General features: G+C 37.7%; 1 protein-coding gene across 2 annotated transcripts; it reads left to right on the top strand.

Moving 5' to 3' along the window:
- Positions 1–25180, top strand: FAS (Fas cell surface death receptor). 2 transcript variants are annotated; one of them, XM_074339417.1, is made up of 9 exons: positions 1–289; positions 13439–13604; positions 17637–17774; positions 18847–18955; positions 20657–20715; positions 20863–20940; positions 22177–22232; positions 23426–23450; positions 24174–25180. In XM_074339417.1, exons 1-9 carry the CDS (start codon positions 260–262, stop codon positions 24506–24508), a joined length of 996 nt encoding a protein of 331 aa, XP_074195518.1. In that variant the 5' UTR covers positions 1–259; the 3' UTR covers positions 24509–25180. The 2 variants fall into 2 exon arrangements, with proteins under 2 accessions (XP_074195518.1, XP_074195517.1); XM_074339416.1 differs by lacking the exon at positions 1–289 and adding an exon at positions 10019–10159.

Genomic DNA, 25180 nt, shown 5'->3' with positions numbered 1-25180 from the left:
CCTCCCCTCCCAACTGGCCCCGGGGCATAGCTTTAAATCGCCTCAGGGGATTCAGAGGAGCCACACACAGGTGCTCAGTGACACTTCTGGAGGGAGAAGAAAGAAGCTTGAAAGCCAGTTTGCGTGAGCGCCTGGGGCGGGCCCTCGTGAGAAACACCCACCCTGGCTCGGGAGGGGCCTGTCACTCCTCCCGGGGTGGCAGCTCTATTCTGCTGGAAGTTTGAGAAGCTCTTTCACTTCGGAGGGTTGCGCCCCAGCCATGTCCAGGATCGGGATTCTCTTGGCTCTGGTGAGTCCCTTCCTGCCTGAATGGGGCTCCTCCGGGCCAACCCGGGGCGGGCGCTGTGGGGCCGGCGGTGCCCGCCCGGGGGTGGGGGGGGGCGGGTGGCGGCCAGGGGATGCCCGCCCTTGGGTCGCTGCACGCGGCGGGCGGCGCGGCGGTCATTGGACAGAATGATCCCTCCGGGCTGCTAGGACTTTACCTCCGGGCGGGGACTCAGGAAACCAGGCAACTCGCTTTTCTGTAGGCTTGATTGGGAATTCCCACCCCGCAGGGCAGATCGAGCCGCTCCGGGTGCTCACTGGGGGTGGCTGTGAGCCACGCCGAGAGAGGTGTGGACAGGGACCTGGAAGGTTTGGGGTCGCTGGAGGGCCAGAGAGAGGAGGGAATCTTCTGGATAAGCCCTTACAAGTCAATCCAAAGGTCCGCTTCTGGGCTGTGGGTGTGTGCGCGCCGGGTAGTGTGCGCTCGCTGGAACTGCTATTGCACATTTTCCCGCAGTTCTCAAAAGTAGGGAATAAATCAGCCCGCCACAGCGGTTAAACCTGAGGCTTCGGACCGCACTGTTTGTTTCTCGAAAAAAATTAGCTTGGTGCTGAATGCGCCTCGGGAGGCTTGTTTACCTTCTTGTCACGACTTAGCAAAAGAAACTTTTTTTTTTTTTTTCCTTTCCGGGAACACCTCTCCTTAAAAACTATAAGTCACGGTCTCAGTTTGTTTGTTTTGCTGTGTCTTCTCCTTTTCTTCCCGCCCTTCATTTTTCTTCTTGGAATCTTTCTGAGTTTGCACTCCGCTTCCCTGTGGAGGAGGTGGCACGGCTCTCACAGCGCACGCGCCCTGGTGCCTGCACTTGGCCTAGAAGCTTGAGCAGCACCAGCCACCACGTTTGGAGAGTCCGTCTCAGAAAAACCAGCTTGATGATGGCTAATCCAACAGATTTGGCCTCAAGAGGGTCATTTGAGTTCCGAAGCCTCTGAAAGCCAATGGATTCTTATTTTATTGGGCCCCACCAAAGTTCAGGCACTGTGATAGGGCTGTTTATAAATGTGATCTCAGTCAATTCACATGGAAGCTCTGTAGTGAGAAACATGTCCTCATCTCCATTTTACAGATGGCGAAATGGGGTTCTGGAAGTAATTAATTCAGCCGAGATCAGAGAGCTAGTAAGCGGATCTGGGATTTAATTTAGATCTAATTCCAAAACCCAGCAGTTTGTTGATTGCATCAGATATCCAGACTACATCAACAACGGGAAGGAAAAAAACAGTCAAGACTGGCATCACCTTGATTGGGAAAAAAAAGAAAAATTCTCCCTGGTCCCTTCAGAAATAATATGAAATGTTTGGGCTCCTTTAAAAACTTCCTCAGAGAAAATTTAAGATTCAAAATTGGGAAACCATTTATATAACCTCAGACCTCACTCTTCTCTTCCTCATCATTAACTACTACGTTATTCCAGTGTTAATCACTTTGAAAATCTTAGTTCGTGGGACAGCAATACTAATATGTGTAGCACAATTATCAAAGCCCAGAGCTATGCTTATTTAACTTTTATACTATACCGTCTTTACCAGAGATGTATATTTAAGGCACAAAGGAAACTTTGTTTTTCTGAAAGAATGCATGCACATGCATACAGACACATTCATATATACATATACATTTATATATATGAAATACTTATAATATAAAACATAATTTGTTATATTTATATATGATATATGGTCTAGGAAATTAAGATTTATTAAATAAAATTTATAAATGCAGATGAGTATAAGAAGATAAAAGTCTAACATTACCCTATCACCTACATAATCATTGTTCACATTTTCTGGAATATCCTCCATTTCTCCCCTCTAATGTAACTCTTTTAAATTTCGTTACACAGAATCCTGCCTTGCACCTACCACTTGAAGGAGTTTCCACACTGCATGTCACCTTGTGTGTCTTCAGAAAATGCTTGTGTTTATCTGTGCTTCTCTTCCCTTCCTTTTACCATCTTGGAATTAATTTTCTCTCCCCTAATTTCTGGGTGTTGTTTCCATGGCAACTACAATAAATAAGTTTGAAACCTCAAAACAATTCACAAGTGTCTGAAGGAGACAGGAAGAGTCAAACTTACTTTAGAAATATGTGTGAGAAATAGCTGTGGGCATTCCTGCTTCTTTTTTTTTTTAATAGCACATGGACTTTACAGATTTTGTCTTGTACTATTTAGGTCAGTCAATTACTAGTTAGCCAGTTTCTTCTACATTTCGTGAAGCAGTTGTCTCAAAATACAGTTGAGGAAAAAGAGAGGGCATTTGAAAAAGAAACCTAAGAAACAGAAATGTGTTGCAATGTGTTTCTATTTATTTTCATTTTTAACAGGTTTCACTTATATAACAAAGGACTTGAAAGTTTTTATGAGTAAAATAAAATTATGAAATGTACTTTAAAACATTAACAACCAGGATGGAAAAATAAACATTTATAAATGAAGGCAAGATTGCAAAGCAAAAATAAAATTAGTATATGAGACTCTCAGGGCCCCCACTACTAGTTATAATTAGATGAGATGAATGAAAAGTCGTCTATTTTGACATCACTGAAATATAATTACCACCCTTAATGAGATTAATTTAGAAAAAGAAGTTTAATTTCTTGCACTGAGTTTAGAGATAGGAAAAGGTAAATAGAGAAACAGAACCAGTATTTAGATGCTGTTTCTTGGTAAATCTCTTTGGGATACTAGCCAAGTAATTTCCTTCTAAATAGTTTTTATAGTGAAAGTGTCAGTATTTCAAAAGTAGCTCTCTGAAGGCTACTAGGACGCTCTAGGGAAACCATAGCACTGTAGCACAACTGCCAGTTGGAGAGAATAACTGTTTTCTAAGAAATGATAAAAAAACCTGAGTAAGGGAATCCCCCACTTGAAAACCCCTAATGAGTTAAATACCTTTTTTATAAATTGTCTTTGGTCCCAAAAGTCCCTTAATGAGCACATATTTTGTAATAGGAAGTAACTACTATTTACTTATGATGAAAAATAACAAAAGGGCATAATTTAAAACTTGATCCACATAATAAAAAGCAAGTTAAACCAAATTTAGAACAGTGACTCCATTTCTTCTTTTTAAAAAAGTAAATATAAACAAAAAGTAGTTCTTAAAAAAAAATAAAGTCTTATTATTTCACCACCTAATACAAGCATTTTTTATTTTACTTGTAGCCTCCTAGCCTTGTCTACACATACACATAATTGCATATTTATTTAGTGCTATGTATAGTCTATCTTTTGTTACTTTATGTATACACAAATCTTTTTCTTTCCACATAATTTTCATCCTATATATTTTTTGGATGCATTGTAGAGAAGGCATTTATTAAATGAACTTGGATTACTATAATTTCTAGTATTTATTATTTTATTTATTAACTACTTATAATTTATTATTATAAAGGAAACATTTCTTAAATATACTAGAATATATATATATATTTACCAATACCTTATAGATATTAAAAAATGTATATATCATACTGCCAAAAAAATATCGTAGAACCATTGTAAATGCCTTACAAAAACTTTTTTAATCCTAGTAGACTGTTTTTCCACATAAGTGTCTATGGATTTAGGCCTGATTTCAAAAATTGGGCCCACACTACCCCTGTCTGTGTTTTGTTTAGCCCACATGGCATTGATATGTATAGTATATAGTACATATGTATGTATGTATATATGTATGAATTGTATTGTATTGTTTTTGCTATGTGTGTGCATCTATTCACAAATGTGCAAAAACAATATTTAACTACATAATAAGTTATTTTCATTTCCTGGAAGACCCTGGCTTTAAAAAGAAAACTGATGTGTCTTTAGCGTTTTATCTAGTTGGATTCCTAACACCAATTAAGTACCTTTGATTCAGTCTTAAACAGAACAAATAATTCAATGTACTGGCCTACCTTATTTTCTTTGAAGTGAGAGTACGAATAGTGAAGACCAAATTAGAAAGAAGTGGATCATTGTAGATTAGAAACTTCACCTTCCCCGAAACGAAATGAAATAGTTCTCCCCTTGGATCACTGCTCCCTTCTTGATTTGGAGTGAACTTTTGTGTAACCAAGCCAGCTCCTGTCTGTGGGCCTTTAGAAACAGCAATCACAGCGCAAAATTACAATCAACTTGGCATTGGATTCATTAAGGACAGGCTGTCCTTGAGTCAACTTATGCAGCATTATAACATTATAACACAGAATGTAGAACCTCTGTGTTCTGGGAGGCCATAAAAATATAAGATATGAGAAACATCAGTACTTTTGATTTTTGAGAGCAAAGATGTGAGAGAGAGAGAGAAAGGATGAGATCGAGAATCAACTTAGTGCAGGTGGGTTAAAGCTCTTGCCCTTTGCTGAAAATTGAGCTTTTGTTTTTAGCCATCCTCACAAAAGTTTCCCTGATCTTAGTAGACTGTTTTTTCACATGAGTGTAGAATTTAGGCCTAATTTCAAAAACATTAAAACACAGGGCAGACTGTGTTTTGTTTGGCCTGTATGGTATTGATACATATGTATGTATGTGTATGTATGTATTTTTAACATTAGGTGCCACCATTTAAATGTTGGAGGATTTTGTTTTCTCTTAAAAAAACGGAAGATCTGGGCCCATTTGCCACATGGCCACCACTTCCCTGACCAAACTGGCTGCCCCTTTCTTCCAGGAAGACCTTGCCACTTCAACAAGTCCCTCCTACTCTAAGTTTTCTATTCCACCTGAATGTTTTATGCCTATGTTACCACTGTGGCTCCTGTGAGCATGAGGATTCTGGTTTAGGATTTCATAGCCCTCCCATTATCCATTTCCTCCACCCAAGATGACTTTTTTCCTGCGTCTTTTTGGAAGGGTCGTTATTTCTCCATGAAAAATCAAATTCTGATTTGCAAGTGCAGAACACAGATGCTTTTAGTTTATAAAGCTCTTATCTTCTCACATTTAAATGTGGTAGCTTGCTAACCACCGGTTTTGCTTCCTCTAGCCCAGTTGTTCTCCAACTGTGGAGAGCATCAAAATAACTGAGGTACTTGTTAAAGATAATCACAAAGAGAGCCTCATTCTCAGAGATGCTGATTCTTTAAGTCTGTGGTACAACTTAAGCATTGTTTGTTTTACTGCCACACTACCTGATTCTGATAGCTGTCAGGGTTTTGAGAACTGTTTTTCGAATGCTAGTACTAAACTCAAAATCTAATTCCACATGGAAATTTCTAGATTCCCTCGTTTTGTTTTATTTATTGCTTGATCAGTCAGGTGTCTAACCAGTCACTTCCTCCCACTGCCTCAACTGTCTCTTTCCTGGTCTTCCCAGAAACTAAATTTGAGAAAGAAAGAAGACATTACTGGGATAAGATTACCTTGCATTTTTATTTACACATTTTGAAAAAATAAGAAAGAATGAAATCTTCACTGATCTCTTTCAAGTAGAATATTTTATTCATTTTTATTTGTTTTTCAATAATGTACCTACTACAGAATGTCATTACTATTTCCTTATTTTTTACACAAATATATTAGAGATGGATTATATAATTAGAAATGGTGAACAATTAGTGGTCTTTTTAGCCTTTTTTTTTTCCTTGAGTGTTGATAAGCAACTAAAAGTCTAAAAAGCAAGTGAGCAGAATTAGTTGAACTTCATGGCTTGCTCCATTTGTGTCCTCGGCAACAGAGGACAGTGAAGTTTCAACCCACCTAGTGGGGCCTGTAAGGCTGGAAAGAAACAGTTCAGGTTCCTATTAGGCCCTGATGATTCCAGTTCTAAGAACCATTTGAAACCTCTAGTCTATTTAAACTCAGCGATAGTGCAAGATGAGAAATCCTTGTGCTCAGCTATGAGAGATCCCAAGTACTTATGTACCTTCAAATCCAGAATCTGAGGGAATCAAAAGGCTGTAATTTGGTCCTTGTATTCATTTCCTAGGGCTGCTGTAACAAAATACCACAGACTGGGAGGCTTAAACAACAGAAATTAATTTTCTCACAGTTCTGGGGGCTGGAAGTCTGCAGTCAAGTTTTGGCAAGGTTGGATCATCTAAGGGCCATGAGGAAAGGATCTGTTCCAAGCCTCTCTCGTATTGTAAAAGGGCTTCTCCCTATGTTGTCTTCACACTATCTTCCCTTTGTGTCTGTGTTCAAATTTCCTCTTCTTTCTTATAGGGACACTAACCATATTGAGCTAGGACATACCCCATGGACATTTATCTGAATCACCTCTTTAAAGACCTCATCTAAACATGGTAACTTTCTGGGGTACTGGGGGTTAGGACTTCAACTTAAGAATTTGGAGGTGTGGGAGAGAAGATTTAGCTCATCGGAGAGCCCTGAATCTATTGAGTTAGCAATATGCTGTGGACAAGTCACTATACGAGTTTGGGGTATAGCTTTCTCTGTCAGATAAGGGGCTTGGGTTGGGTCATCCCTAAAGCTTTTTCTGCTTTAAAATTTTAAATATAATGAGATACCAAATTTCAGGTTATCTGATCTTAGGAATTAGCTGGAGGCTGCTGGTGTCAACACTAAAAAAAATTTCTCACTTTCTGTTTCTACCATTCTCCCAAGTGCCCTATTGCCTTTTGTTACCTCTTAGATGAAATCTGAGAGAGGATTTGCATGGTGGAGGGAATGAGGAATCTTCACTAGAACCCCATAATCCATCTATTCTCATTAATCTGTTTGAAATTCAGAGCGAGGGGTTAAAAATATCCACTTTCAATTTGAGATATGTAACTTTTAAATCACTCTATTAACATGCATTTTAAAATGATTATTTAACTCAGTGTTTTATTTTATTATACTTGTATGTTGGGATAAATATTACTCTTGTATTATAAGGTACAGTTTTGAAAACACTGGGTTAAATTACAAAATGATATTCCTGATCTTTTAAAATAAACTTTCTAGGACTTATACATACCCTGTTTCCCCGAAAATAAGACCTAGCCGGACAATCAGCTCTAATGTGTCTTTTGGAGCAAAAATTAATATAAGACCCAGTCTTATTTTACTATAACACTATATTTTACTACTATTTACTATATTTTACCACAAGACTGGGTATAATATAGTATAATGTAATATAATACCCGGTTTTATATTAATTTTTGCTCCAAAAGATGCATGAGAGCTGATTGTCCGTGTAGGTCTTATTTTCAGGAAGACAGGGTATAAATGAATGTCTTCCCCCCACCCCAGAGTGGTCTCTACGGGTGACTAAACAATCAATACAGTAGTCCCTGTTTTCTTCAGTTTCAGTTACTGCAGCCAATCATGGTCCAAACATATTAAATGGAAAATTCCAGAAATAAACAATACATTAGTTTTAAATTGAATGGTGTCCTGGATAGTGTGATGAAATCTTGTGCCATCCCATTCTAACTCACCCAGGACATGAATCATCCCTTTGTCCAGCATATGCTACCTTCCTGTTAGTCACTTGGTGGCCATCTTGATTTTTAGATAGACTGTCAAGTAACCGTTATTTTACTTAACAATGCCCCCAAAGCACAGAAGTAGCCTAATGATATGTCAAAATGTCCACATCATTCATCTTGCTTCATCTCATCACACAGACATTGTATCATCTCATATCATCATAGAAAAAGGGTGAGTACAGTACAACAAAATATTCTGAGAGAGAGAGACCACATTCATATGATTTTTATTACAGGATATTTTTATAATTGTTTTATTTTTCTATTAGTTATTGTTAATTTCTTACTGTGCCTAATTTAGAAATTAAACTTTAGCGTAAGTATGTGTGTATAGGAAAAAGCACAGTTTATATACGGTTCTGTACTGTTCTCAGTTTTAGGCATCCACTGGGGGTCTTGCAACTTACCCCCTCACATAAAGGGGGACAGCTGTACTGCCTTATTCATTTTTTTAGTCAGTTTATTAGCCATGCAAGAAAGTCAGTCCATGCATTCTCTAGATGTGTACAAATCGACATTATTCTGAGAACTATATTTATTCATAGTTCAGCACTAGCACAATGAGATGCTAAATTATGAGATACTTTTTATTTGTTTTTGTGTTTAATCATCTCACTGACAGCCCAGAAATTCAAGCATTGCATTCTCACCATAAGAATCTATCAAGGTGTGCTGCATAAGGCATACTTCTCTGTTAAGTATTCCTTAAGAAAATAAACCAAGATTTCATCAGGGAGACCACTGCAAACTATAGTTACCAGTTTGTGGGGATATATAACCAAGCTTTCAATTACATAAATTAAGTTCATTTAGTGTGACACATCTCTTCATACAGTTTTACTTTAAAAATAAAACTAAATTTCCTCCTCATCAAACAACTCTGCCATTATGACTGGCGATATACTTAGTCTCAGTTAACCAAAGGGAAGTACAATAACCCTGATACCACTAATTTAAGGAAATACATACAACTATAAAGGTGACTGTTTATGATGTTTGATTTAGTAAAATTATAGGACTACTACAGAAACCTAGAAGAGCAAAAGATAGAAAATTTATACAAAGGAGTAAATGCTAATAATTCAAAGATTTAGAATATTTTCCACCTTCCAAATACTAGGCTGCTAGTATAGATTCACTACTGTTATCCAGCTTTTCTAATCTTGTTGAAAAAGAATAGCACAAATGATAGATAAATCAATAAAGATATTTAGGTTTAACACAGTCTTGCCACTTCTAGTTGTCCCTTTTGATTTTTTTATTACACAACTAACACATGTCCGTCGTAGGAAAAAAGAGATGAGTTAAGCAAAAATATAAATAAATAAAAATGTCACTCATAGTCTTGCCAACCAGATATAAATACTGTTAATATTTTGTTGTGTTAAAAATAATGTCTTGCGGAAACATTTTTTTCTTGAAATGTCCTCCTTTTATTCTCCTTCTCTCTTTTGTTCTTAATCCCTAACGTTCCAGGACTGAAACGTCTGTATCCCCATTATACTCCCTGATCGACAGAGCATTTTTCTGCAATATCTGAGCACAGTGGCTGTATTGAATAAACTCCCTTCTGGGCTTTGGTTAGAAATAAAACACTCTTCCCCGTGATTACTGTAGAGCTTGTAGTCAGAGGAAACCTTTGCAGTCAGTTTGCAGGCTGTGCTCAGTAGTGAAAAATCTCACTGTTCCAGGCATCTATCTGCTCATTCTTGCCATCTGAAGGGCTGCCGGGCCTCCCCACACCACTGCTTTTAAAATTCATTTTCCTGTTTGCTTTGAATTTCACTAAGAACAGAATTTAGGTGACTTTCTTTTTTTTTTTTTTTTTTTACTTCTTTTTCAAATCCTAGCTCATCTCTCGCAGCCAATTGCTTCACTGGTTTTTTGGAATAATCCTAAATGGGAGTTTCCCAGTAGTTGTTTAATTCAATCACTGAGATGTTACTTTATTTGTAACTGCCATGTTAGATCTTGAGTGTGTACAGTTCCTGGAAAGTGGGGGGTGGTCATCAATTTCTAGGTCTGGCCATGCCTGCTTCATTTTTTCTATTTAGTAACCTGGTTGGCTATGAAAAGTGATTTATCACTGATGCAAAGAATTAATGAATATTCAATTGTTCTCTCTGTCTCTCGTCATCTCATACAAGGGACAAACTCTCACGTAGCCCTGTTTCTGAGTGTTTCAAATGGAGCAAATGCAAAGATTCTAACGTAGGAGGACTTCCGGTTCCTAATTATTTGTGCATTTCAGATCCCCACCCCTGCAAGAGACTGCACTCAGTGAGCACCATGGCTGTTCTCAGATGCTTAGCATACACACTGGTTGGAGAGAAGCTCTGCTTTTTCTCAAGTTACAGACCCAAGCTGGGATGTTCTGCCTTCTTTCCAGCCAGAAGCCCAGCCTCGAAGGTCCTGCTACAGTTTTCTCAGATTAGAGGGCTTGGGGACGACTTCTGGTTTTTAGAGAATTCCTGCCAGATCCCCCCACACATACACACACACACACCACCCCCAACATGCATTTGCTTTGAAGGCGCATTGTATAACTAACACTCAGGCTTCTTGCCAACCATTGTCTGAAAACAAACTGAGTTGTTTGTGTGCCTAAATATAGGAAAAGTGATTAGTAAATTAATTTACCAATCTGAAACAGAGCCCAGATTTGGGACAAAAGTACCAAGTCGTCCCTTAGCTACTCCTAATTGTGGGTTCTTGGACAAATCAGTTCATATATTCTGACCAACTTCCTCAAGTATAAAATACGACAGTATTAATTCTCATGCATCGGTTTACTGCAACTTCCACAAACTGATATATGTGAATGAACTTTGTAAAAGGCCAGGCAAATGTTATGAGGAAATGGGCAAATGACCCCGTAGGAACTGTTGCTCTTCCTTAACATTGTTTTCATGAATGATTCAGAAGGAGAGAGAGAAGCAAATTTTCCAATTTGCAGAAAATCCTGTAGATACTGAAAAACTCAAGGAGATCCATTTTTAATGTATCTTGAAGCTGAACAAATACCAGGATTCTAGGAGATCACAGCATGTATGGTTATGGTTGGGCGTATGATCCCATGATGGCATCCACCGTTAAAATCTTAATTACCTGTGTGGTTCAGGAGACATTAATCTCTGTTTATGTTCATAGCAAGCTGCTAATGATATTTTTGCTGACTTTAGATACTTTCACACTTGGCCAAGCCAAGTTCCTCTAGGTGTGACCTGTTTGGGAAGGCCTTCCCGGATATTCATCCACATAGCTACCACCTGTACTTCCATCCGGTCACTGCCCAAATGGCCTTTCCAGATCGTTCTTTCTACAACAGCAGTGCCCCACCCCTCATACTCTCCACCCCTCATACTCTTCAAACTTGCTTTATTTCTGTAAATAGCACTTACCCCTCTCTGACATATTGCATATTTCTGTGTTTATTCATCATCTCCCCCTATGTGATGCTTACTTTTATGTATCAATATGACTGGACCATGGTGCCCAGAACATTTATTCTGGATGTTTCTGTGAAGTGTTTTGTTTTTTTATAAGATTAACATTTAAATTGGTAGACTTGAGTAAAATAGATTACTCTCCGTAATGTGGGGTGGGCCTCATCCAATCAGTAAAGGCATTACATTAATAGAACAACTGAAGAAGGAATTCCTTCTTCCCCCAAGGAATTCTGCCTCCAGACTGCCCTTGGACTAGAACTGTAACTTTTGCATGACTCCCCAGCTTGCAGGCCTACCCCATCTGATTTTGCACTTGCCCAGCCTCCACTATTGCATGAGCCAATTCTTTAAAATCAATCTCTCTCTTTCTTTCTTCACACACACACACACACACACACACACACACACACACGCTCTATTGGTCCTGTTTCTATGAAGAACCCTAACTAATACATTTCCCTTACATATAGAGTCTGCAAGTACAGAGTCTTGATGTTTGTGGCTCTGTTCTGAGGCATCTGTTTGACATATAGTACTTAACTTTTAAATTGGTACTTAACAAAGTATTTGTTCAATTAATTAATTGCTTAATGGAGTAGCTAATATTATGCCCAGCAGAATAGGCAATGGAGGTTTCTCTGCCTTTTAAATCTCTGTTATGATGGAGATTTAAAATTATTCTTCTTCCTCATTTTTTTTCCCCATTTGGTTATCGTTTACCTTAGTTTATCCCTGTTTCAAAGCTTTGATTTAACTTGTTTTCTGGCCTTTTCAAAATGTTTTCTCTAAAACATTTTTGAGCATTCGGATCATTTAGTTCTTTGTGGGTTTCCTGCCTTGTCACAGTCAATATGCCCCAGTTTCTGCCAGGAAGGTTTGGGTTAAATCTTTGCATACTGCAATCTTGAGTTAATGCAAAATTTTTTAAAAATACAAGCTATATGTAGCACTGCTTGCATCTCATCATGTAAGAGTCACAGCATGCTCTTCAGAACCATCTTTTTTAATTCTTGATATAATTCTTTGATGCTGAGCTAAATAAGAAATGTTTTCAGAAATCCAACTCCGTGAAGCAGCTGTGAGTAAAATGACATGAGGTTGGTGCTGGTATCTGAGTGTCTCGTCTCGGCCATGATATTTGTGTCTCTTCACTGTTGCAGGTTTCACATTTCTCAAATTCTGAATGTATTTTGGACAGTGGATTTTGATTTTCAGTAAAAAACTTCAAAATAAAAACAAAGTGAATTAGAAAGTACATTTCTTTTGGACAGCTTCAGAAAGTGGAGCATATGCACAGGTTTTCAGAAATAGCACTAAGGTAACAATCCATAAATGTAATATGTGCTACTCCCTTGAGCACTAGAGACAAAAATTAAATACTAGGAAACTCGAGAAAAGAATCAACTGGAAATTACCCCAAATGCTTTCAAACATTTTGAGGTAGGTGCTCATTTTTCTAAGGAACTCTTGTCTATAACTGACTAAAATAAATTTAACACAATGTCACTTAGACTTACGTGCTGTTATCTCCAGAAATAAGGAACCAAAAATAGATTAAAGATTGGTTCTCTAGTAAGTAAAGTTCATTTTTTCTGAGTAAAGGTAAAGGAAATCTTACTGGATTTATTGTATGATTGGATAACCAGAAAGGATTCATCAAAACTGTTGATGCTGCGGCTACGTATAAGAAGGGAAGAAATAGAACATGCTGTTGTTTGGAAATGTCTTGTTTCTTCCTACTCCATTAAGTTGCCCCTCACTGGAACTTTATGATAATAATAATAATTAATAATACCACATACTGGGCGTCTATTTATTATGAGCCTGGAATTGTACTAAGATCTTTAAGTGCATTATTCCATTTGGTTATCACAACAAACCTGTGGAGAGGAGATTATTTCTACCTTATAGAGAAAGAAAGGAAGACTCGGAATGTAAGTGCCTTTGTCCACAGTCGTGGGGGTAGTAAATGGCAGCCAGTGTTCACTTCTGCGCCTAGAGCCCTGGCTCCTACCATCCATGGTGCTGTTTCTGGGGTAGTTTGGAGAATCCAAGATCTGGACTGTCATTCAATTGGTCTGCTCCTTCTTTAGAGATGAGTGGGCAGGAGGGTGGAGCCCCACGTTGATTTTTCCCTGTGCACTGTGGCAAATACAGTCGTTTTGGGCAGCTTATCCTTGCTTCCCAAGTAGCTTAGTTCAAAAGTCAATAAAATTTTCTTCATGCTTTTCTTTTGCAGGTACTTACCTTTACCGCTAGACTGTTGTCTAAAGGTGATGCTGCCCAAGTGACTGCTGCCAGCCCTGAGGTGTTGAAATTGCATAAGAACATTACTAAAAGGGAATCTGAGTGCCCAAAAGGCCAACACCGTGAGGGCGAATTCTGCTGTCAGCCCTGTCCTCCTGGTATGTTACACAATCCATCCAGCAATTTGAGTGAAAATCAGCGTGAGGAGTAGCATGTAGTAACAATGAAGAAAATAGTTTTACAGTGTTTGGTTGTCCTGCATAGTAGCATTACTGAGGGGAAAAAAAGCTATGAAATTATTTTTCCAAGACCAGTTTATCACACTTGTTTGATGTGGGCATAAATGAATATAATTTACAAAGGATGTATACCTATGAAAATGAGAGGATTTATCTATTTAGTTCCATTTTTCAGTAGCAAAAGAAGATTCATTTGTGGATATTAAAGCTTATCACATCAGAACTGATTAGACTATGTCATAATAAGTGAGGCACTCTGAAAGCAAGTCTCTCAGTACTTCCCCTCAATCAGAGGCACAGAAGCCTGCAAAATACATTTGCATTTTGCAGCTTAATAACTAGCTGAGCTAGAAAAATAACAGACAAAAGTAACAGTTTTTTAAAAATCAGTATTTTGAAATGCAAACCAGTTTCAGATCGGAAATCCTTCGAGTAGGAAGCTAAGCAAAATGTGATTGTGCAAAGTTTTTTTCAACATGGAGTGAGCTGACTACTGTTTTGTACAGATCTGAATCTCTTTCTGCTGCATTGTGAAGTAAGACAGGAAGATAGAGGAAAACAACACATGGGTGTATGCAGTAGATTACTAGAACCATAAAGGATTGGATTGGAGGAGGGTTTCATGGTCCACCTCCCAGGTTCCCAGCACTCAAGCTGCTAAACAGGCCTGGGTCCTCTTTATGAAGAGATTCTGCCATTCTCCCTTAGCCTCCTGTCCAGGTTTTAATAACCCTTATGGAAAAATCTCCCTTATAATCCAACCCTTTTATACTTCAGCCCATTTACACTTACTCTTCTCCAAATGGGAATAAAGAATGGCTTTCTGACTTTATAACTTGCTAAAGACAATCAATTTGTCCTGTGAATTCAGATCTTTACTCATATTTTTCAAACCTAAAATGTAAATCAAAACAAAGATGATATGCTTTACATATCAAACTGTCAAGGATTTTGTCTGTTTGCTTTTTTTGTTTTGCTTCATTTTACAGTGATTTAAGGAGCGATCTCAGTCCTGGTGAGTTTGTGACATAAGAACTTTCATATACCGCTACTTCTTTTTAAGAAAGAAATTTGGATATGTGGGTCAAAAACTTGAAAATGTTTTTACCTACTGATACAGTAATCAATTCATAGGAAAATGTCTTAAGAAAATAGTCAAAATAAAGGAAACTACTATACATGAGACATTTCATTATGATACCCAATGATGTGGAATTAAGTAAATTTCGGAGTACTCAAAGGCTGGAATATTATGTTCAATCAAAGTCTTGTTTTCTGATATATTTCCAATATAATCTTCAATGTACATAAATTCCCTTATGGGATTTCTAACTGATCTGCTAGCTGAATTAATTGATTCTCTCTGCTCCATCTATAAAATAGCCTGGATGGTGCCCAACAAATGCTGAACACTTTCCACTTCTTTTCCCTCTTGTTAAATTTTAGGCTTAATCAGTATTCAAATGGCTTCCAACTCTGTTTATTCTTATTGGTGTTATGATATAAATATATGATTTAATTAATATTATATAATCCATGGTACATGGATACAGAGAAAAGACAGATTTTATTTCTGTGAAAACTAGTTTGAATGCTTTAGAGAATTACAGTAAATGTGAGTTGCTAAATTGAGTTGATGAATTAGGTGAGGGCAAAATCAATGGGAAAATCACAAACATCTTGAAAGCCTTTCATACAGGTTATTGGTGTCTTTAAGTTTTCTTTCCATCAAAAAGGAAAGAAGGAAGAAGGGAAGGAAGGAAGGAAGGAAGGAAGGAAGGAAGGAAGGAAGGAAGGAAGGAAAAGTGTATATGTGTGGGAGAGAGAGAGAGAGAAAGAGAGAAAGAGAGAAATAGAAAGGAAGAAAGGGAAGGGAGAAAGGTGATGTATTTTGGATGTGACTGAAGTGAGAAAGAATCTGGAATTCTAATAACTTGGTTCTACATTACAAGATTGGCAAATAATTATATAGCTATACTTCATAAATTAAAATAAAATAGTTATAGTATTTTTTCAGTGATTTGCTATGTAAACTGACATTTTTGATTAACTGACCAAAAAGGTCCTTACCACATCACTATATCCAATAGGAACGATTTTACAATGTACTGCATATATCATATATACAAACACCTGTACTTATTTCATATACATATACTCACACGTATATATGTGTATATTGGTATGCATAAGAGTACACCAAAATGATAACAATGAGTACTTGATGTATAGGTGCTATTTATACTTTCCTGCCTTTTCCAAATTTTCTACAATGAGCATAGTACTATGATATTCAGAAAAAAAATGTATTTTAAAATCTTTCATTTTCATGAAAATAACCACTCATTCTTTATATTTTGATAAAGTTTGGTTGTGTATGCTTGAAGAACAAAAGAACCTGTGATTTCTTGTATCCCTGTCATGCTGTAGGCATTGTGCTAGGCACATTCTGCCAGATATTTCATTAAAGAGGCCAATTTGTTTAGAAACCAGGATAAGGCCACTGGCAAGCAAATAAAATTGTACTTTGGCTTGGTTTTATTTAAATCTTGCCACAATGCTATAGAGCCATAATGCACACTGTATTTGAATTAGATTCTAGGTTTCCACGGGTTGCTTGTTTTTTTCTATTGATGGAATATTGTCTTTGATTACTAAAATATCATATATGTTTAAATAAATTTGATTACGTAATAAGTATTTTGTTTTATCAAAAAGAATGCTCTGAGGTTATTAAGAAGTTCATATACCTAGGAAAGACAGCATAAATTATTTTTTGCTGTACATGCAAGTGAGGCAGATTAGACTTTGCCTATTCTTAATTAGTTATACCATTAAAAATTAGAGTGACTAATCATGCTTTTCTCTTAGATTTCCTTTTATATTTTCTCTTTCGTCTTCACTCTCTGTCCCTATGCCCTAATCTAGTGTGTCCCAAAGCACTTATCACCACCTGACATCATGTATTTGTTTGTGTGGGTGTTGTCCTGCTGCTTCCATCCCGAGAATATGAAGGCCTTGGAGTCTTATTCCCTGCAATACCTCCAGCTCCTAGAAAATTCCTGGCACACAATAGGCATTTAATAAACACTTGTTAAATAAAGGAATTTTCCAGGAGAAGACATTGTTGTGTATTGTTTACTAATAGCAATATCATGACTCACTTTATTTTTAAAGTAAATGAAAGCAACTGTGAATATGTTTTAAAATTGTGCATATTAAGAAACCTGGTAATAATTTTTTTTTATAAATATGTTCATACCTGCCCATCAAAACGTACTCTGACCCTTAGTGGTGAAGGAATAGAAATAAAGAGGAGGGAAAAGGGACTGTGAGTGCTTACTGGGCAGGTCCTATGCAGTTCTGGTAGCAATGCAAGAGAAGTATTATTTCCATCCTATGGGTGAAGAAATGTAAGCCTGGAGAGATTAAGCATTTTGTTAAAGATCATGGGGCTACTAAAGATTTGACCGAGGTCATTAGAACTTCAAGTGTTCTTTTCCTTACACTATACTATCTCTTAGGATCTGTGGACTTTGGAAAATAAAATAAGAGGCCAGAACAAGGTGAATTCTTTAGGTCATCTCAGTGGCTAGTGGCAGCCATCTCCACCATGAATATATAGCTACCAGCTTCTTCCCTCTCCCCCAAGAAGTTGGTAAAGGCATTTTTTCCAGTGCATTTGGTCATTCTAGCTTCTTTTGTTTTCTTTCACGTCTTCCTATTGTTAATCATCCTATTTCTGGAGGCCTATTCCTTCAGTCACTTTCTTAGATTTTGTCTTGGGAAACTTTCTGTCTCTTGACATGATTTTTACCATAATCTTCTCCCCTATTGTCTTCATAGATCATTAGCCTAATCCTCCGTGTTTTATTGTCATCCCTGTATAGGTCCCATGCTGTTGTATGACCACCTTTTGTTCAAACACTTGCTCCATTTTTTCCTTGGCAGGCACACGGAAAGCTTCTGACTGCTCAACTGAGGGAGGTAAACTAGTCTGCGAGCCCTGTCCAGAAGGGGAGGAGTACACAGACAGCAAACATTATTCTTCTGAATGCAGAAGATGTTCACATTGTGATGAAGGACACGGTAAGTGTCTTAAAAAACAATTGAAAGACACCAATCATGGTACTCCCTGTAGAACCATTTACAATACAATTTGAAATTGGGGCCTACTGAGGTGCTATACTGGCATACAGAAAGGGACAGCATGGGGCTGACTGGGGTGAAGCAAGACAAGCTAATGAACTAATCGCTGGTCTAGACATTTACAGGTCATGTGTAGGCAATTTTCCCAGAGGTAGGAGACTAACTAAATATGAACCCTATGAACAGGGTTCGTCAGCTCCAGTCAAAACTGCAGAAAAAATTTTTTCTTCCTTGATTTATGCTTGTGTAATGGCTCTTGTTCATGGCCAGACAGAGCTCAGAAACCTTCAGATCCAAGGACAAAGGATCTCGAGAGGTGGATGGAATGCTTCACCTTCTTTGGGGATCTGGTTTGTCCTGAGTATTCCTATTGGGGCCCTGAATTTTCATGGATATCCCAACCTATTTGGAGGGCCCAGGTGAAAATGTAACCAAAGTACTCCAGTTTTGTTTGACATCAAGAAATCTCTGAATATAAGCTTTTCCTTCTCCCTATTGAGGCTCGAAAGCAATGTTTCTCAACCATGGCTGCACATTAGAATCACATACGGAGCAATGAAAAATGCTAACGTTCAGGTTCCACCTTAGAGCAATTAAATCAGAATCTCTAAGTGAGGGCTTTGACATTGGTCTGATTGACTAGGTCCAGGGTAGGCCCTGACAATCTGCATTTCTAACACATTCCCAGGTGATGTTGATGCTGCTGGTCCACAAGCCACACTAGTAGCCAGGTGTTAGACTATAGGAACAGGGGAGCCATTTAAGCAAACGTGGGGTTGCCTTGGTTGCTAGATTGTCTGTCCACTTAAAACTCAGCTAAATGATTTCAACCATTTCAACTTAGGGTTGCCTGTTTTGCATTTAAACACTAGTTGTGTTACTAAAGGCATGATGGTGTGGCTGCTGATAATAAGCGGTGGATCTCAAAAATCTAAGCAGCTCCTGCCCATCATTTTCATAGTCCATTTATAATTAGCTGCTATAACTAATAGTCTGCACATTGGTTTTCTAGGCTTCGAAGTGGAAAAAAACTGTACCAAGACCCAGAATACCCAGTGCAGATGTAAATCAAACTTTTTTTGTGACAGCCCTCCATGCGAACACTGTAACTCTTGCATGAGGTACGTTTTAGTCTTTTTCTCATTAAAACACCTTGAGAGATAATGTTTTCCTAGGGGGAAGCAACACAGGCTGAGAGTCAAGAATTTGGGTTCTAGTCTTACTTTGCCTTTAAACCACTAGATAACCATTTGTTCACTCAGACATCCAGTCTCCAAACATGTATTGAACACCTCCTGTGTGCTTGACAGCACTGGCTGTTTAAACTAACAGTATGAGCAAGACACATTCCTGGCATCAGCGCTCTCAGGCTAGAGGCAGAGTCAAAAAAGGCGTGGTTATTGTGTCAACACCATGTGGCATCGGAAGAGATGTGTGTGTGTCTAGGGTGTTATGAGTTACGTAGGAGAACTTTCACCCTGCCTGAGAGATGCAGTGAAGATACAACACATGGCTTGAGTCTTGAAGGAAGGTGAACGTGGATTTAAAGGACATTTCAGTCAGGGAAACAGCAGCTGCAAAGAGACAGAAGAAACTCTGGAGAACAAGGTACCTCGCTGGAGTGTAGGAAAGACTGACAAGGAGCCAGAGCCTTGTCTTTCATGCTAAAGAGCTTGGATTTGACCCAAAGATAGAAAACCTGATTGTGCATCTCACTTTTCTGCTGATTAACTGAGGGAGTCTGAGCAGATCACTTAACCTCTTTGAGTTTCAGTTTCCTTTCTCATTAGGATGCAGGTAACAGTCATTTGTCCTATCAGCCTCATTTCTGTGAAAGTCAGATTGGGTAACGTGTTATAAAAATACTGTTTGTTTTGTAAGGCATTGTTTTGAATACATGTAAATATAATTAAGATTATATTAATGTGCCTCTCTTTAAACTTGTAATTCAGCTTAGGAAACATTTAGGAGTTCACCTAATAGGCTTGAAAAGTAGGGGCATGATGCCTTATGTCTCTTATTTACTGGAAAAAATTAAGGTATGTGCATTTAACCTAGCTTCGTCTTTCTAGCCCCAAGTATCTGAGAAATCCCTCGCCATGACGGTAAGTGGGGACTGGGGGAGAGACAAGCTTAAATAAGTAGTTCTGAATACTTCATAATCTTGATTTAATTTTCTTCTCACCATAACTCCTTTAAGCAGATAATGTTATCTCCTGGTTATTGGTGAGAAAACAGGCTCATGGTGGTTAAGTGACTTGCTCAAACTCACCTAGTTAGATCATGGGCAGAGCCAAGCTGTAATTCAAACAACTGGACTGTCAGTGTTTGGCTGTCTGAAGAAAACCCACAGGAACCTCTTGAGTGTCCTCATCACAACTTGATGCTAACAGGGGAAACCTCTAAGGAGGCTCCCTAGGTAGCATCATGGCCATTGTCTGGCCATTTTACTGTTCCCTCAGACTGCTTTGAAGTTATTTTTGGCAGTTTATGATTGTCTCCAATTTTTTTAAGAGTACAGTTTATTACCAATTTTAAGTTTATTTGGGGGTCTATTTCATCCTTTTTCTAATCTGTCAATATTTTATTACCTTTCTTTAACTCTTGGCATTTTGAAACAGTCATTCTTTATTCATCCAAACATCCAAATTCTGTTATGAAATTGTACCAGCTTTAGAGGCTAATCTAGAAATATTTGAGGGAGTGTGTTTGTCAGAGATGGAAAGATGAATAAAATGGCCCCAGATTTATGATGTGTCATTGAAAATGATCAAGGAAACAATCCACCAGTCTTTTTCAATGTCCTCTCTATTTTTTTCTAGGTGTGAACATGGAATCATAGAGAACTGCACACCAACCACCAACACCAAATGTAAAGAAGGTTAATATTATTTTTGTTTATTGAATATATTCTCCATTTTCCCATTCCCACAACAAAATATGAAGAAAAGCTAATCCCTCGGTTCTTTGAGAGTACCTTCTTAATCTTAAAGACTGCTTGTTTTCATATAAAATGTCCAATTTACAGGACCCAGACGTGAATTGTGGTGGTTGTGGTGCATCCTGATCCCGATTCTGATTCTAGCAGCTTTACCAATACTTTGGTGTAAGTTCTTAATTTTTGCTCAAATTGAAATAACAAATTCGCAGATTGAAATAACTTGGAAAGTACTTGTTCAAAGAGGTCCCCTCTGTCTCCTACCTATAAAAAACATTCTACCAGATAGGTAGCTCTGTTATATTTTTAATTTCTGCCACTAAATGCATACCTGAAAGCTGGCAAGAATAGATGATATTACCCCTCAGCTACTGCTTTGGAACAACCATTTTGGGGCACTGAGTGGGTAGTCCCATCCTCCCTATGAACAAGGCTGTTTTCATCCAGGCAGCAGCTGAGTTCACCAAGAATCATAAGTAATCCTTCACTGATCATCAAGATTGACCCCTCAACTAAGAGAACACAAGAAGCAAAGGCCTTCCTGGGAAAGGTATTGCAGGAGACACTTGATATATTCTTCCCTCTCTGTGCCTCCTCACCCTTGTCTAAATTTCATGATTTTTTGTTATTTCTGCACCATAATTTAAAATACTGTACAATACATTTTATGCAAGGGTTACCTAATAAAGTCAGAAGATAAGACAAAATTGGGTATAATCATAATCACTCCAGAAAACCTCTTTAAATCATTCATGAAACAAAGGGTGGTGCAGCTTTCAATGACTCTGAAGCATTCAATTTTTACTTGTCTGTTGGAATAAGACGGTGTTTCTCCTGTTCAGCTGAAGAGAAAAAGGTCGTCTTGCCTTTAGAGGTTGTTTAGCTAAAAATACATACTCAATGTTTGAACACTGTCACTGTGCTTGGAGACTTACAAATTCCTTTCTTCCATCTCATACTGACTTCAAAGCATATACTCATTGAGTGTGTCTACTTGAGCTATTTGTGAGTGCATGTACCTGAATTTCTGGGCATTAAGTGCCACTCCATGGCAAGTTGGTGTCAATTTTCCATATCCTGTGCTTCTGTGCCTTGCTCTAGCCATGCCGTCCAGCTCCAAGCTGGTGAGAGGGAATGCAGATGCCCTACAGTAAGTCAAAAGCCAGCTTCAGGCTAGCCAGTGTGTGGTGACTATGTTTCCATGAAATTTTGGCATATCTCTAGAACACTTGACCTGGTGGCTTGGGATTGTCCAAAATCAAGACAATGCTGTGTCTTGGGGTGTTTGGTCACTAAATTTCAATGAATTTCTTCTTTCTGACACTTCTCTTCGTGTGAGACTAGTTCTCACTTGCTTTCTAAGACTGAGACCTGAGTCTGATAGAAATTTCTTTGATCTTTTAGTGGTGAAAAGAAAAGGCAAGAATAATGGAAATCGTTTATTTACACCTTCAAATACTGTAAGTGTTGAAACATGCATCCGCTTTCTTAAAAACGTAGAGAAAGTAATAATTGAACTTTTTGTTACTTTTATTTTTTTTAAACAAACATTTATTGTGTTTGTGTGTGCATGGGTTAGAAGGCATCAGAAAGGAATTAAGATGTGGTGTCCAGTTTATAAGTAAGCTCCATACAACAGAAGTTAACAAAGGACCTAAGTAGGAGTGTGCTCAGTGTGAGTTAGAAAAAGGATGTGGTCAAACTCCGAGTTCCACGTTGGTGTTATCCCTACAGAGGATGTGCGAGGCATCCTTTACCAGATGGATTCAGTGTCCAAGCCCAGGCACAGATACAGCTCTTAAAACACATTACAAAGGCACAGCTCAGCTTTCTCCAGCCACTTGTTATCATAGCTCTCACCAGATTTTTTTCCAACGTGGGATCAAAGCATTTCAAATAGCAAAGGATTACACTGGGAAGAAAAACCAATTCACACCATAAATAATGACTTTCTCATTTGGGGCCAGGGCTCAGGGAGTTAGGGTTCTTTAAATCATGATGATACAAAAGAATTTCATTTTAAACCATTTTCTCAAGTCAAAAATAAGAATAGTTACAATAAAGAGAGTTTTAGAATGACTGTTTTGTTGGTTTTCACTAGTCCACATGAAAAATAATCTCAGCACATTCCGTGAATTCCCTAGGTTCCTTGGCTATGTGAAAAATAAGCCAATATTCCTTAGTTTCTGGCAAGGCTGGAATCTTTCAGAATAAAAATTTGAACGATGAAAGAATCCTTCTTAATCGCTTAGTCTAGTTAGTTTTATGCATCAAGCAACTGACTGTACTCCCTTCAGTAGTAAGGAAGAATTGAAAGATTACATTTAGACTACTCTAAATGTATTTTTATTTTTCTCTTCTCCATCCATATTATTATTATTATTTTCAATTGACAAAACTGAAATATGGATCTAGATTAGGACAATTATTATTATTGTTTTTTAATTAAAGTTTATGGGGGTGACAATGGTTAGTAAAGTTACATAGGTTTCAGGTGTATAATTCTGTAATACATCATCTGTATATATCATATTGTGTGTTCATCACCCAGAATCAGTTCCATATAGTTGATCCCTTTTACTCTTGTTTACTACCTCCCTCTCCGCTTATCCTCTGGTAACCACTATTTCCATCCATATTTTTTTCTATCCAGGAAATGGTCCCAATGAATTTACCAGGTAAGGCTTTTATCATTTTACTTCAATAGAGATGTCTTCCTTAGGACCAACAGGCCAATTTTAGAGTAAAATAATGTTGCTAATTTCAGTGACATATTGCAGGGTCTTGCTGTTCCTTGAGCTTACCACCACCATCTTCCTGCTCACCATCAGTTTGTTTGAATTTATAACTAATTTCTAGTTAAAAATAAATCAGGTAAGACTAGGACACTGTATTCCGAGGCTTAGGAAAATTTTTCTTTATAAACGTTTAGGTATATTATAGAACTGCCTCAGCTGACTTAGAGGTTAATCTGAATTGTAGATTTAGTTATAGGTGTACTTCCATTCTGTAACAACATTCACGATACTACTCAGTTCTCTTCTTTGACCTGTGATTCAGATAAGATGATCATAAACGCCTTGCCTGTCTTTTCGGTCATTGAACATCAGATCCATAAGGGATGTTAAAAGTGATCTTTTCCAACCTTTTTATAGAAGAGAAAAAGGAGATACAGGGATGTTATGTATCTTGCTGAGGTTGTAGAGCAAATTACTAGGGACATAGGAGGAGTTAGGTCTAGAATTCAAGATTGTTTCTGTTTTCGTGTTTCCCTATCAGCTCTTTAGATCTTTAGGTTTTACCTGTATTCTCAACTACTGTAAGAGAAGTAAACATGGTTTGCAGTCATAGAAATTTCATTTAGAAGAATACATTTTCAGACACTATTCTCTTTCTTTCAGACATTGACTTGAGTAAATATATTACCAACATTGCTGAGCAAATGACGATAACTGAAGTTAGAGAATTCGTTCGGAAGAATGGTCTCAATGAAGCCAAAATCGATGAAATAAAAAATGACAATCTCCAAGACACAGCTGAACAGAAGGTCCAGCTGCTCCGTAATTGGTATCAACTTCACGGGAAGAAAGACGCATATGACACTTTGATTAAAAGTCTCAAAAGAGCCAATCTTCATGTTCTTGCAGAGAAAATTCAAGATATAGTCCAAAAGGACATTAGTGAACATGAAAATACTAACTTCAGAAATGAAAATGAAAGCCAAAGATTGGTCTAAAGTGAAAAACAACTAACTCAGTTCTGAGTATAGACAACCAATAGAAAGAATTAGTGTTTGAATGTTTTTAATAGGGGGAAGCTGTAAATATTGCTTGACTTTTTACTGGGTATGTTTTCTTTTTTTCATTTATTAGATTTGTGGAGGTAATATAAGTTTCCCATGATTCTGCCTTCAAGGATGTTTGAAATCTACTCCATAAGACAGACAGAGTTAAGAACAAATGCAGTGGCATGTTAAGTATGCAAATAGGAGTGTTTGCAAAGACAAAAGATTGGGATCAGATCACACGCTACTATCTAACATGATTCTGTAGCTATGAATGTAATTCATGTATGTGAATACAAAGGTTTATTTACAGGCTAACTGCATCTATGAATCAATAGATGCTATTATCTCTTATTGCAATGTCACAATTACTGGAAAAATGACTACCTGTAAATTACCTCCCTTGCTCCATGATGATTCTAGAGATTTTACCACATTTGTAAACATTGTTTGCAACTCTGAGAGGAGCATATTCAGGGGAAGCTTACATATAACTCTGAAAGCAGAGTTTAAATGGTTCTACCTCAAAGATCTTTGCATCAATTATTGCATTTAATTGTGAAATATTTCAATTTTGAATTCACACAGAAAATGCAGACTCAATTAAAATGCTTGAATATTTTA

This window comes from Rhinolophus sinicus, linkage group LG07 (genome assembly GCF_036562045.2).
Source record: "Rhinolophus sinicus isolate RSC01 linkage group LG07, ASM3656204v1, whole genome shotgun sequence".
Classification (NCBI taxonomy): Eukaryota; Metazoa; Chordata; class Mammalia; order Chiroptera; family Rhinolophidae; genus Rhinolophus; species Rhinolophus sinicus.
Note: the sequence above shows the minus strand (reverse complement) of the source record. Positions and strands in the feature narration are given on the sequence as shown.

What these genes read in the sequence shown, in the direction of transcription:
- FAS (XM_074339416.1), top strand. Translation starts at nt 10,040, where the DNA reads ATGGCTGTTCTCAGATGCTTAGCATACACACTGGTTGGAGAGAAGCTC. An exon ending in CTGTCAGCCCTGTCCTCCTG is followed by an intron (nt 13,605 to 17,636) that starts GTATGTTACACA and finishes TTTCCTTGGCAG; the next exon opens with GCACACGGAAAGCTTCTGAC. An exon ending in CACTGTAACTCTTGCATGAG is followed by an intron (nt 18,956 to 20,656) that starts GTACGTTTTAGT and finishes ATTTTTTTCTAG; the next exon opens with GTGTGAACATGGAATCATAG.